General features: G+C 40.5%; 1 protein-coding gene across 2 annotated transcripts in view; it reads right to left on the minus strand.

Annotated features, from left to right (window-relative positions):
• Nucleotides 1–648: 648 nt before the first annotated feature.
• Nucleotides 649–15238, minus strand: part of sstr3 (somatostatin receptor 3) — a 49015-nt gene continuing 34425 nt past the window's right edge. Inside the window, exon 2 of one of the 2 annotated variants that reach the window (XM_079564498.1) lies at nucleotides 649–2572. In XM_079564498.1, coding sequence (XP_079420624.1) covers nucleotides 1037–2485 — 1449 coding nt within the window. In that variant the 5' untranslated portion in view covers nucleotides 2486–2572 and the 3' untranslated portion in view covers nucleotides 649–1036. Of the gene's footprint in view, nucleotides 2578–15238 lie in introns of both variants that reach the window. The other variant, XM_079564497.1, reaches the window with a different exon arrangement.

The raw sequence follows: 15238 nt of genomic DNA on the forward strand, positions 1-15238 counted from the left end.
CTATTACCACAATTCCAGTCTGTCTTATATATGTATTTATAAATACATAAATAAAGTCAGTCTGGCTTTATGCCAGGCTAGTATTTACACCATTTTTAACAACAGATGGAAGAAAATTCATCGGTAGCAGTTCATGGTAGTTTGGTCTCGGTTTGTATGCAATTTGAGGACATTTGTGTCAATAAATTGAGTCAATATTTATTGACTAGGTTCGGGAGCAGGACTACGTCTCAACCTATCACACTTTGCACACCAACCACTCTTGCTTTCACCTCACCACGCCTCTAATTACTCACAAGCCATTATATACCAAGCCAAGCCTCGTCTTCTCAGTTTGTTTGAAACTGTCGACCCCACCCTCCCTCCCTTCATGTCTGTTCCATTTCAGCAATGATTCTACTCCTTAGAAGGGGGGGTCCCGAAGAGCTGGGTTCATCCGAGACGGAGCCCCCACCCACAGTCTCGCCCAGCTTCCCTTCACACTATAACCTTGTGAATAAAATTTTAATTGCACTTTGCTGTGGCGTAGTTTTTACTAGTGAACAGATATACAGATGTACGTATACTTATTGATATTTTCATGTTTGTGGTTTTTGCGGTTTCACAGCTGAAATTGACACAGAACGGTGAGTTGATTGTAGTGAGCACAGTGGAAATCACTGGAGTCGGACAGAGTGTTTGTCCGACTATAATGAGATATGCACACATGTGTGGTCAGTCGGGCTATGTTTAGCTCAATTGAGAACCAGACACAGCCATATATACAACTTACAGTAGTTTGGTAAAAGCTGGAGGTTGTTGAGGTTTGATCAGAAGGAGGGGCATGGAACAACATTGGCGTCTGGATATAACCTGCTTAATTTATACAGGGACTGGGATATAATGCCACTATAATTTACATCCCCTCAGAAAACGCATGGGATTAAGCTCGTTTCATAAACACTTGTACAAAATATACATAATAAATATAGATCACAGTTTTCTTTGTGCTTCAAAACGTTGTTTTTTTTCAAAAAGCAGAAAACATGTTGAGTTACTATAGGTAGCTGATCTCGACAGATGTGCTCTGCTCAGCTGTGTTCTCTTCGGGCAGTGCTTTGATGTTCCCGCTTTTGGTCCCGTTCAGAACAACCGGGGCAGCGTGAGCCGACCCGTTCGCGGAGTCTTTCGCACATTTCGGGTCCGCTGTTTTGTCCCTTTTCTCGGGCGAGGAAAGGTCGGTCATGCCCGGCACGGTCCGAGCGTCCGAGAAGAGCATCTGCGAGGTGTGCTGCTGGAACTCGCTGTTGCCGTTCTGCGCGATCCGGTAGATCTCCGTCATTTCCGACATGTCTTCGTCGTCGTCGTCCACCTCCCGGACGACTCGCCTCAGACTTTCGCGGGGCATCAGCGCCCGCCTGCTTTCGTCCTGCTGCTCTCGCCGCTCGGCCGGTTGGTGATTCTCAACCCTCCTCGTCGATCTGCACAGAGCCTTCCGGAAACCCCTTTTGAAATTGTCCGACAAGAAACCGTAAACGATGGGATTGGCGCAGCTGTTGGCGTAACCCAGGACGACGACGAAAAAGTACAGCCCCTGGTAATCCGGAGGCAGCGCCACGAGCAAGTTTATGATATTGAGGAGATAGAACGGCATCCAGCACAGGATAAACAGAGCGACTACGATTATGACCATGTGCGTGACTTTTCTCTCCGACTTCCTACGCTTCGTCGACGTGGCGTGGACTTTTTTCCCCGAGCTGCGGATTTTGAAAACGATCAGCAAATAGCAAAGGCAGATGATCAAAAGCGGGGCAAAGAAGCCAACCGTGGAGGTGTAGATGATGAAAGCGGCGCGCCAAATGTTGGAGGGTTCGGGCCAGGCGATGTTACAAGTCCCTCCCTTTTTCTGGATGTTCGAAAAGATCACAACCGGCAGGACGACGAGAAACGAAAGCGCCCAGATTGTCCCGTTGATGATTTTGGCCACTTGAGGGCGCCGCCATTTCGAAGAGCGAATCGGGTGGACTACGGCCAGGTAGCGGTCGATCGTCATGACAGTGAGGCAGAAAATGCTGGTGAACTGGTTGATTGAGTCGACCGTCAAAACCAAACGGCACATGAAAGGTCCGAATGGCCAAGACTGTAGCGTGTTTTGTATCGCTAAGAACGGCAACCCAAGCATGAAAAGTTCGTCAGCGATGGCGAGGTTAAGGATGTAGATGTTGGTGACCGATTCGATTTTTGAATAGCGGAGAATTATGTGAATTACAAGAGTATTCCCGCCCAGGCCGATGATGCAAACCACAATGTAGATCAGTGGAATCAGCACGCCGGTGATGCTGGGTCCCGAAGAGTCCACCGGCAGAGAGCAGTTGGTGCCGTTTAGAAGGGTGTCGTTTAGGGCGCTATCGTTGAACATGAGCAGGAACAGGCTGACCGGTGTGGGACTGGCCCAGCTGTCGTTCGCCCACACCTCGTCCGTTGTGTCCGCCCCGAGAAGCGGCATGGTATCTACCAAATGTGAGCCGCTTTTTTCTTTCTTTTTTTCTTCAGGCACTGCGGGGCTTCGTCCAACGCCTTAACTCCCGGCCATCTGCTCTGCGAAAGGAGAGAATCAGATGGTGAGAATACGCAAGAAGTTTAGTTGTAAATACATTTACAAAAACAGACAAGTTCCATTAAGAAAGTCAGTCTATGTTTCACTTGCACTGCATATGAGTTTTTTTTTTGACAGGCAAACATACTTTAGACCAGGGGTGTCAAACTCATTTTGGGTCGCGGGCCGAAATTCAGCTCCCACAGCGGGTCACGGGCTGCATATAATAGAGACTTAAAAAAATATATATATATATATGAAAAATATAAATATTATAAACAAAAATAATAAGCTGTGATTTGGTGAAAGCCCCAACTTGACTGTAGCTTCATTAAAAACAACGGCTTGCACTTTAGAAGCCTGTGTCACAAGTTTCTACATAGTCATTATTCATTCACTCCACACTCAGTGGTGGTAAGCTGTTATTGAAGCCACATCTGCCCTGGGGCAGACTGTCCATTTACCACATGGCTATATAATGTGTTGTTCATATCCCTAGCTCTTATGTCAGTGCCCTCTGCTGGACACGTGTGGAACTCTATCCTTTTTTAATTTTTTTATTTAATGCCCCCTCGTGTCTAGAATGAGCAATCTGGTTATTCTTTAAAAAATCATAACTCCGCACAGGAATGGGCTAGAGACTTACTTTTTTACATACTCTGGAATTTATGCTCTACAGGGCAGATTAAACTCATCTCACAGGCCGTATTAGGCCCGCGGGCCGTATGTTTGACATCCCTGCTTTAGAGCAAAAGCAAAACAATTGTAGGTATTTCAGCTCAACAGTACACAACAGAAGTCTTTTCTATCGTCCCATCAGGAAGTTTTTTTTTTAATTTTTTAATTTGTCTGCAGTTGCCAAGTGAGGCGTCTTCATCGTCCATGACTGTTGTGAGTGGATGTAGGGTGTTCGTCAGATTTACGGGCGTACCAGAAACACCAGAGTAGGTGGCGTTCACGATTCAGATTGTGATGATGTCAGAGTGTCAGGTGGAGGGCAGGGCCTAATACAACTCCATGGGAGAAATGCAGTTTTTGTAAGAAATCTCCAAAACGAAAATTGACGAATGATTTTCCTCATCAGTATTTGACAGTGATTGGATTCACAAATCTGCCACATTGTTTTTATGTCTGAAAGTCCTTCCTACTGGCCAACATCACGCTCATGTTTTTGAACATTGTTTCCACTTTTGGACGGAGAAAATAATTGGACAATAGTTTATATGTGCTGGAAGAGGAGACGATGAACTTTGAGACAGTTTTTGTTTCATGTGGATTCTTTCAGTAATGACTGCGATATTAACCAAAAACGAAGACCAACAAAAATCTGCACATTGCTAGTTACCACAGTTACCACAGTTACCATAGTTACCACCACGGAATTTTCAGTTGCTCCACCTCAATTTTAAACTATGGGCTCTTTAGAATGTTGTGATTTCACGTGAATGCAACCAATTGACTCATAACAACGGAAGTGACTTGCTGTTTCTATCCAGCACACCAATGTAAAAGCACCATCTTATTCATTAGTTCAGCTGTTCATTAGTTCAACTTTCTTTCTGCCAAACTATTAACAGACAAAACACTTAAAATGTGTGTATTTAGAAGAAGATCTTTGTTTATGTAGCGCCTTTCACAGACATAGTCACAAAGCGCTTTACATGAGACAATTGTAATTACAATTTAATAATAACACTCCTGTAATGTTGCAAGTACCTGCTGAGCTCATCAATGAGACGAGTTGTGTGCTTTTATTTTGGTGTGCTGGATCAAAACAGGAAGTCACTTCTTGGGCGGCGTTGTTATTATTTGAAGTTATGCAATTGAGTCAATTGTGTTAAAAATATTAACGTGTTCAAATCTTTGTAATTAACTGATCAAAATGAACATGTTAAAGTCCCAGCCCGAATAAATATATTTCAAACCCTGACCTGACATTCTTCAACACACACATTATACCTAAGAATTTGTCTTTTTTTTTTTTTTTTTTTACCATTTTGCTTATTTGATACAAAATGTATTGGTGAATTTGGTCTTAAATCTAAAATTGTACAAATTATAAACAATCTCCCAGTGGGGAAAAAAGCCTTAGATTTACACCGCACCTTTCAAGAAACAGTACCTAAGCACTTCACATCGTCCTTGTTCTCCAGTCACACTCAATGATGGTAAACCCAGTCACAGCTGCCCTGGGAGTGACCGACAGAATGGTGGCTGCCTATCTGTGCCAATGGCCTTTACGACCACGAATAACCATACAATCAAGCTTAAAGATTCCAGCAATCTACCTCTTACAGTCAGGCACAGTCATTCAAAAATGGCCTTGTGAAGATTTCTGTATGTCATGAATAAGAATGTCCTAATATTAATCCTATTAAGCTTCATTACATTCCTCATTTATTATTTTTTCTCATCTAATGCCTCATCTCCATCTGCTGTGTGAGGAGCGAGCCAGACAGTGATGTGCTTATGCAATACATACTTTGGAGAATAATAACCACGCGCAGACCCTTCTAGTATACTGTACAATAGAAACAGACTTAAGATACGTTTTTGAAGACAATATGAATTAAAGTTTGAATACATTATACTTTTATCCATTTGTCGAGCAACTGTTTTACTTGAATGAAGAGGCCACGGTTTTTACACACTGAAATATGTTCTTACCTGAGCTTAGACGAGTTGATGTGTACCTGTCTGGTCGTTGTGCGTGCGCTCAGTCACGCACAACGACCAAAAGATGTTGTTAGCATTTGGCCTCTCACAGGATATTCCTATAGCTCCAAACGGGGGTGAAGTTGGAATCGACCAAGCTCTTCCACGGGCACACACAACTCGTCTAAGCTCAGGTAAGAACATATCTCAGTATGGAAAAACGGTGGCCTGTTCCTTTAAAGGGGGGGGTATTATGCAAAATTGACTTTTTCAAGCTTTACATCATGTTATTATGTCATGCCTGAAGTGCTGCCTTGACACATTCACGTATTTTTGAGTAATCTGTAAAAACTCTGATGGCAGCCATTTTAGGGATAGGTTTGCCTGAGTCCTCCTAGGAACGCCCCCACCTCCTGGAGACGCCTCCGAGCTTTCGTCACCAGCCGAGTAACCAACCACTGCTCCTCAGCAGAACCCCCTCCCCACTGATGCCACAGACAGCGTGTGGAGGGGGCGTGTCGGAAAGAGGCAGAGGTTCTTAAAGAGACAGAGGCCTATTTCAAGACATTCGCTGCAGCCATTTTGAGAGAGCAATTTTATACAAGGCAGTTATTCTAATTTACTGCATTTACAGACCAACAGAAGGTTTCGTCATCATTGTAGTGTGCTATAGACTGGAGCTATGTGATTGAAAAAAGCATAATACCCCCTCTTTAACCTCTTAACCCCCACTTGAACCAAAAGCTTTTTGAAAAAAAACATAAAAATAGGAACAAAAATGTGACAAAAACACCATGAAAAAGCAACAAAAAAGCCACAAAAGAGCATCAAAAAAGTGACAAAAGAGTGGCCAAAAATTACAAAAACACCACTAAAAAACAATAATGAAAACACGTCGACAAAACGTGACAAAAATGCGCCAACAATGCAACAAAAAAGTTACAATCGGGTTTGTAGGCCTTAGCTTTCAAATATGGCATTACACTGTTGCTCTCCAGTCGAGAAGCTTTTAGATTTGGATAAAGTCGAACTGGAGACAACACACTTGGTTATGGCTAAGTAATACTATTATCGATATCAAGTAGAAGTAAAAGTACAATGTGGAAAAAGTACTGGAAGAAGTACAGCTACTTCTTCTCAAGCACAGGTACTTGAGTAAATGTAACTGAGATGTAGGGTTTTTTAGACACTTCTGAAACAATACAACCCAGGGAGTTCAGATCGTAGCGCTTCAGCAGTAGCAGAAGAAACAACCAAAGTGTACGAGATTTTTGACAAGGAACAACGCTATAATAACTTTTAAAAAAAGAGTTAATTTTGCATGTGTCTTGTTTCATGCTTGACTGCAGAAAGATAAGTTGTCTCTATTGCTCTTTTTGTGTGTTTACTGTGTTTAATTATTATAAAAACTTGAAGTACCATTGAAAAGACTTCCAATCCACTGAAATCAAATTATTCCTTCCACCCACTCTAGATTCAACAATAGCGTGTTCCTTTTTTATGCATATTCAAAATTTGAGTGAGAACCTTGAGCACAAAAAGACAGGAAATGGGTTTGTAATAAAGAGCCCTTGAATCGATGAATCACAAAGGGCCACAGCAGCAAAGGATCATGGGAAAGTGGGTGAATGAGGCTGACTGTCTGAGCTGCTTTCGTCACAACCATTAATGAAACGGGCAGCATAGAAACAGCGTGTTCCCATTGATGAAAGAATAACAAAGGGTAATTTGAGTTCATATTGGCCCGGAAAAGCGCCTGACTTTTCCCTTGCATTGAGTAAAGAGAGATTTACCAGATTTGCTGTCTATTATAAAGTCATTTCATGGTGGCGCAGTAGGTGCAGTGTGAACCCATCAGTGAGAGCAGCATTTTCATTTCCTTGGGTACAAGTGGAGGCAGCTGCATGTGGTTTCAAAATTGAGAAGCATAAAATTCTCATTTGTCCTTCAAAAAGAGAAGTGCAGTTGCAAAAGATCAATGTTTAGCTTAAGACTATTGTTCCAGTGATGGGATTTGTGTCGCTCTTTACAGGGCTTTGAAAAATGTGTGGGAATGAAATCTTGTGGCACAATAGGTTTTTTTTTTATTTTATTTTTTTTTATTATTGATTTTATTTTAAAACAGCCAGAGGTGATACATGGCACGAGGCCTTTCAGCATAGCACATTGCTGTCGCACACCGAGCCACACAAACTCACAGCAAACAATTTAACAGAAGAAGACAAGACAATAATAAGACGAACAAAACAAAACAAAATATTAAGTAAATACAAACTGATAGCACAGACAATGACAAACAGAAGAGAGAGGCATTAAGTAGTTTTAAGAATATAGATAACAATAAGTAAGTAAGGATGTGTCCCATAGAGCGAGTGTACCTTGGGCACAAATAGAGGGGGTGAGCCTAACCTGAGTGCTTCTAGGGCAGAACTCCAACCCATACGACATATGAGCTGCTGCACAGATTATGTAAAAAGTTCATTATATATATTTAGTATTTTGATCGAGTTCTTATTCCAACCTTTGTTTATATACATTTCAATTTCATTTAGGAATATTTTAAGGAGGGGATAACTACAGTTTTCACTAAATTTTACTTTATGAATATGGAATTTACGCACAATAGGTGGCGTTCACGATTTAGAATGGGATGATGTCATAATGTCAGATGGAGGGCGGGGCCAATACAACTCTATGGGAGAAATGCAGTTTTTGTAAGAAATCTCCAAAACGAAAAATGACAAATGTTTTTCCTCATCAGTATTTGATCGTGATTGGATTCACAAACCTGTGATTTTATTTTTATGTCTGAAAGTCCTTTCTATTGGACAACATCAAGGTCATGTTTTCGCACCTTGTCACCACTTTTTGATAAAATAATTGGACATTAGTTCATATGTGCCGACAGAGGAGATAATGAACTTTGTGACAGTTTGTGTTTCATGTGGATTCCTCCAGTAATGACTGAGATATGAGCCAAAAAACAAAGACATAAAAATATGCATTTTGTCAGTTACCGCAGTTACCATAGTTACCGTCAGTTGCTCCACCTCAATGTTAAACTATTCACCTTATTCCGCCCCGCCCACTTTTGCCACTTTTTGCGTTGTCTCGGCACCTCGTTTTCCAGACACTTCCGGTCGAGCGCGAAGTCCGTTCATTAGAAAAATGATTCTCCGCTCAAATCTGATGTTTAGTCGATTGATTTGTGTAAAATGACCAATGTTCATCTGCACCAACATGTCGACACTGCAGCGTTTCTCTGGGCGGCCTGAAAACGACTTTGTTTTCATGTAGTAACTGATTTTATGCGGACTTCTCCAGTCCCATGTTAACACATAGGAGAAAAGGGGCGGGCACAATTCATGGCGGCGCCCACGCGAGCCTCCGGAATAAGGTGAAGAGGCTCTTTAGAATGTTGTGATGTCCCGTGAACGCAACCTATTAACGAAAAGAGGCCACAACTGTCTTACAAATCATGTTTTCGTGCAAAACGATTTCACTCGCGTCATCTGCTCTGTTGTTGGGCAGATTGTTGTGTTTCAGGGGAGCTAAAGTTGACGAACAATCCATTGGGCTGTGCTCAATATATTGTATTGGCAAGAGATCGTTAGAGCATCTGACAATATGTATATCACATCGAGGCACCTGTATCATGATATACAAATGCAACTAACCATAGTTTTTATTCAGAACGTATCACAACATGCTACTCTAACTACAGTGGGTTGCATATGTATGGGCCCCCCTTTAACTTTTAAACATTTTGCCTTACTATGGACCATAAACATAAATATGTTTAATTGAAATTTTATGTGGAAGACACACTCTAAGCGACACACAATCGTGAAATGAAATTCATACATTTTTTTTTTTTTATAAAACAAACAGTTTCTGAATGATCACATGTTGACCTAATGACTAAATAGAGTCTACCTGTGTGTAACCTAATGTCAGTTCAAATACAGCTGCTCTGTGATGCTCTCAGAGGTCTGTTAAGAGGCTATTGTGGAGCAGAAGCATAGTCTGGGATGATGTTTTATCTTGAGTGTGATTAACAGATGGGTTTAACCAACCAGAGGTTGGTCTGTCGTATCAACTCTCATTACGAGGACAGAAAGAAAGAATGATATACAGGATATGAGTCTAGATGCTCCTGCACTCGAAAAGAAAAGGTCAGGTATGTTTGAAACTTGTACTTGTGTCGATTTAATATCAGCTAACCACTAACCAAAGGATTATCTAAAGCTCCAAACACGAAGGTCAAACGTTCCAAAGCACATTGCAGAGGGCGCTTCACAACAAGTTTACATTCACTGGGAGTAATGTACATCATTAAATTATATTGATTCAGGAGAGAATCACTTTATTGATCCTTTGAGAAAAATAATTAAGTTGCTGTAGCTCCAGAAGACAGATCCGTAAAAGCAGTAGAACACACACCTACAGTGCATGACCATCAATAGTAAAGTCAATAAATTGCTGCAGGGATCGAGCGTGCAAATTAAATGTGTAAAACCTCAGAGACGGACGAGAGGACGCGTGGAACAGCCCTCTGTGGAACATCTGGGCAGGAGCTGTCCATCGGTCAACACCTCCTCAGAGCGTTTGGTGCCGTGTGAAGTTCTCTGCCTCGATCTTGTTCAGCCGTCTCTGGGTTTATGATTACCCTGCAGGATTTTGTTGAGGGCCCACTCAATAACATACAGTATGAGTAACAGCTCAGGATTATGTCGTCAAAACCATTCAGATGTCTGGGATTCCTGGCATGTTTTATTATGAAAAACTAATTAAGATTTTTATAATGTATAATACTGGAGTTACTGTTTACATAAAAGCATTCAATCAATTGTTTAGTATAGCCCAATATCACAACAGGACTTGCCTCATAGGGCTGCACCAAGCAATAAAGCAATGAAACAAAACAATGAACAAGCATCCAGGCAAACATAATGTCAAAATAAGTGTTAGCAGCCGGTGGGGACGGACTGTGTGGCGTCCCCTGACCTCACACTCTACGACACGGGGAGGAAAAACTCAAAAACCCAGTGGGACAAAAAAGAAACCTCAGGCAGAGCCACAGAAGGAGAGAGTCCTTATTAGAGCTTCAGTTCTTCTTACAACAAATCACTAACACGGCAGCTAAGGGACTTGTTCTGCAGCTTTTTTTCGGTACTTTCTTTGTATTGTTTAGCGAATGTTTTTCTTCATACAATTCAGTCCCAAAAAGTATAGCTTTTGCTCCAATATATGTATACTTTTTCCTGAGCATTTCCATTTGTACTTAAAGGAACAGGCCACCATTTTTCCATACTGAGATATGTTCTTACCTGAGCTTTGACGAGTTGATGCGTACCTGTCTGGTCTTTGTGCGTGCCCCCAGTCAAGCAAAACGACCAAAGATGTTGTTAGCATTAGGCCTCTCCAAATGTATTCCTATAGCTCCAAACGGGGGTGAAGTTGGAAGCGACCACGCTCTTCCAAAGACCAGACAGGTACGTATCAACTTGTCTAAGCTCAGTTAAGAACATATCACAGTATGGAAGAACTGCGTGCCCTCAGTCACGCAAAAAAAACAAAGATGTTGTTAGCATTTGGCCTCTCCCAGCATATTCCTATAGCTCCAAACGGGGTGAAGTTAAACAGGTACGCGTCAACTTGTCTAAGCTCAGGTAAAAACATATCTCAGTATGTGAAAAGCATATGGTTTATAAACGTTGGACAATGGACAAATTTTATCGTATCGGCCCCTGAGTGTCATCATACGTATCGGATCGTGACAAAAGTGTATCGTCCCAGCCCTACAAAGGTTTTCGCTGTGCTATACGCTTCAATTCATTTTTGTAGTACATTTAATACACGCACATGTAATACAAATAGTTCATTCACACACAAAAACTCAGTGCTATTTACAAATGGGAACAGGTAAAGTCAAAAAAGCCAAAGAACAATAGGCCTCCTGTCGGTTTTATCAACTTTTTATCAACTTCGACTGTTATCGAAACAAAACTGCAGCATCTCCATGACGACGAGCTGGTGACGTCCCGCGCCCAACAGTTATACTTATTGTCAGAAATGCATTGCTTGATTAAATTAATAGGAAATCAAAATGACAATGAAACAAGTAAACACAGAGCCTTGCCTTATTAGTTGAACATGTCCTTCACTTTGTTTGTATAATAAAGCTTTTCTATTTTTTTACTTAATTAAAAGCAGACAAACAAAAAAAAAAACCTGAACCTGATCTAACACAAAGGTCGCTGTAGTCAAGTGCGTTACATAAGCCGTATTCCACATTATCTGGCGCGTTGCCTCCCACTGACTGCGCCCACAGCCGCTAAAGCGCTCGCTAATGAGGCGTTTCATTGTGGCAGGTTCAAGCTCATCTGACGGAGGAACTGCTCAATATATTTGAAAATTAATTGGTACAAAAATATCTCTGAGTTTAGCACAACCCCGGGGCCACAGACTGAGAGAGAGGAGCCGTCCCGGGGGAGAAAGTGTCCAAAATGTGACACTTTTCTCAGCTGCATTGTCTCATTAGCTGCAGGACCAGAACCTGAACCCGAAGGCAAGCGAGGCGGGTCAATTTAAGTGAAGATAGAGGATAGAGCAGCCAAAATATTTACTGAAGTAACCGTCAAGTTACTTTAACCTCTTAACCCCTTCTCTCTTCCGTCTGGAGTTTACAGATTTGAAAGCTAAGACCTACAAAACTCTTCTATGCCTCTTCCTTGTTTTTGTTATCACATTTTAGAAGGTTTTGTTGCGGGTTGTTTTTTATCGTCATGTTTTCCTTGCGTTTTTGTCAAATTGTTGTCACTTTTTTGTCACTTTTTAATCACTTTTTTGTCACATTTTTGTCACTTTTTAATTACTTTTTTGTCACTTTTTTTGTCACATTTTTGTCCAATTTTTGTCACTTTTTAATCACTTTTTGGTCACTATTTTGTCACATTTTCATCACTTTTGGTCACTTTTTTGTCACATTTTTTATCACTCTTTTGTCAAATTTTTGTCACTTTTTTGTCACATTTTTGTCACTTTTTAATCACTCTTTGGTCACATTTTTATCACTTTTTTGTCACATTTGTATCACTTTTTGTCTATTTTTTGTCACTTTTTAAACACTTTTCATTATCATGTATTTGTCAGGTTTTTGTATTGGCCGCGCTTCTGTTTATTTTTCACGTAACTGTGATCAAACCACCAAAATGTGACCAAAACAGAAAGCACAAAAATGTAACAATCATAGGGAAGAGGCTTAGATCAATTTTGTAGGTCTTAGCTTTCAAATGAGGCATTACACTGTTGCTCTCCAGTCGAGAAACGTTTAGATTTGCGCAAAGCCGAACTGGAGAAAATTCACTTGGTTAAGGCGGGGGTAAAGAGGATAACATAAATATATTATGCATACTTGAGCCTAAAAATAATCGTTTAGGTTCCGCAGCATTGATATTTTAATTAATAAGGCGAGAGAGAAACAATCTTTTGCAGAGTACTGATATAAATATGAATAAATGTATTGTCTATATTGTTCAGTGACTAAATCTAAATAATGGATAGACCCAGGTTTAAATGTGTGGTTTTATTTTTGTTGAAATATTATTTATTTATTTATTTGAATGGGACAGCATGTATTAATGAACAGCAGGAGCTGTAAATACTTGGATTTAGCTCAAGGCTAGTTTCCATCCATAGTCCCATGGGAATTATTATTATTAGTTTCACAGAATATTTCAGAGGGGATTTTGGATCTTGTTTAGTTTTGGAATAAGCTATTTATAAGTGAAATTTAAAAATTTAAATATCTTCTTGTTGTTTTTGTGGTTCAAAGCTCCATAAATCAAGATAGGAATGAATTTTTTTTTTTTAAATCCAGTCATGTCCAAGACGCAAAGAGTTACGAGTCTGTTGGAGCAACTTAAGTCGATCCATTGACCACGACTGTCCCCCAGAAAAGTAATGACCATATTTGGATTACAGCATCATCTTGGTCGCCTTTCTTGCTACATGTGGTCACCGAATACTGTCAATATTTGTGAATGAATGACTGAAGTGTGTGAAACCGGCCGGTGCGGCGCAATATTGTGGTTATTTCTGGGAAACCTCTGGCTCGCAGACAAAACACTGTAAAAGAAGCATTGCAAAGGTTGAGTTTTGACTTAAAAAGATCTTATGGGAGAAAGCTAGCTAAAAATATCAACACTGGCCTGGCCACTGCGGAGGGAAAAAGTCTCGTCTTAGAATTAAACATGACAACAAAAGACAGAAGTGTGAGCCTGGGCTGGTCAGGATTTCCAAATAGCCTTGTACCAGTACCAAAACAAAAGACCGGCTGACCATGTATGAATTTGCAGCGGCTTGAAAACTGAATTGGCAATGGACTCCTGTTGATTCCCAGAGTGCATTGCTGCAAGGGGGGATTCATTTCACCCCTCACTAGCCTCATAGGTCCCTAGATTGAATTCAAAATGACTTCATAAAACTCCACTGAAAAGCACATTTTGAAATAACCTTACCCTCCAGCTCAGAGCGTCGCGAAGCCCTGGGGGACCACGGCCCCACTTTGGGAACCCCTAGTTACGTCATACATTCATTGGATTCATAGCTCTGGTCTAGACTGCTACTTGGGCATCATTGCTGTGCTTAGAGATGTCATGATTTTACAGTTAGCACAGTTATAAAAACTAGACCACAACCTTTTGAGTTTCGTTGGCTAAAACTATACTAAAACCCTTTGAGTTCTCATCGACTAAAACTAAACTAAAATCTTTTGAGTTTTGTTGGCTAAAACTAGACTAAACCTTTTGAGTTCTCGTCGACTAAAACTAGACTAAAACCTTTTGAGTTTTTGTCGACTAAAACTAGAGTTTCGTCGACTATAAAACCTTTTGAGTTCTCGTCGACTAAAACCGGACTAAAACCTTTTGAGTTCTCGTCAACTAAAACCAGACAAAACCTTTTGAGTTCTCGTTGACTAAAACTAGAGTTTCGTCGACTATAAAACCTTTTGAGTTCTCGTCGACTAAAACTAGACTAAAACCTTTTGAGTTTTCGTCGACTAAACCTGGACTAAAACCTTTTGAGTTCTCGTCGACTAAAACTAGACAAAAACCTTTTGAGTTCTCGTCGACTAAAACTAGACTAAAACCTTTTGAGTTCTTGTCGACTAAAACTAGACTGAAACCTTTTGAGTTTTGTTGGCTAAAACTAGACTAAACCTTTTGAGTTCTCGTCGACTAAAACTAGACTAAAACCTTTTGAGTTTTTGTCGACTAAAACTAGAGTTTCGTCGACTATAAAACCTTTTGAGTTCTCGTCGACTAAAACCAGACTAAAACCTTTTGAGTTCTCGTCGACTAAAACCAGACTAAAACCTTTTGAGTTCTCGTCGACTAAAACCAGACTAAACCTTTTAAGTTCTCGTCGACTAAAACCAGACTAAAACCTTTTGAGTTCTCGTCGACTAAAACCAGACTAAACCTTTTGAGTTCTCGTCGACTAAAACCAGACTAAACCTTTTAAGTTCTCGTCGACTAAAACCAGACTAAACCTTTTAAGTTCTCGTCGACTAAAACTAGACTAAAACCATTTGAGTTCTCGTCGACTAAAACTACACTAAAACCTTTTGAGTTCTCGTCAACTAAAACTAGACTAAAACCTTTTGAGTTTTTGTTGACTAAAACTAGAGTTTCGTCGACTATAAAACCTTTTGAGTTCTCGTCGACTAAAACTAGACTAAAACCATTTGAGTTCTCGTCGACTAAAACTAGACTAAAACCTTTTGAGTTCTCGTCGACTAAAACTAGACTAAAACCTTTTGAGTTCTCGTCGACTACAACTAGACTGAAACCTTTTGAGTTTTGTTGACTAAAACTAGACTGAAACCTTTTGAGTTTTGTTGACTAAAACTAGATTAAACCTTCTGAGTTTTGTTGACTAAAACTAGACTAAAGCTCTTTGAGATTCGTCGACTAAAACTAGACTAAAACCTTTTGGGTTTTT

This window comes from Gobius niger, assembly GCF_951799975.1.
Source record: "Gobius niger genome assembly, chromosome: 10".
NCBI classification, from domain to species: Eukaryota; Metazoa; Chordata; class Actinopteri; order Gobiiformes; family Gobiidae; genus Gobius; species Gobius niger.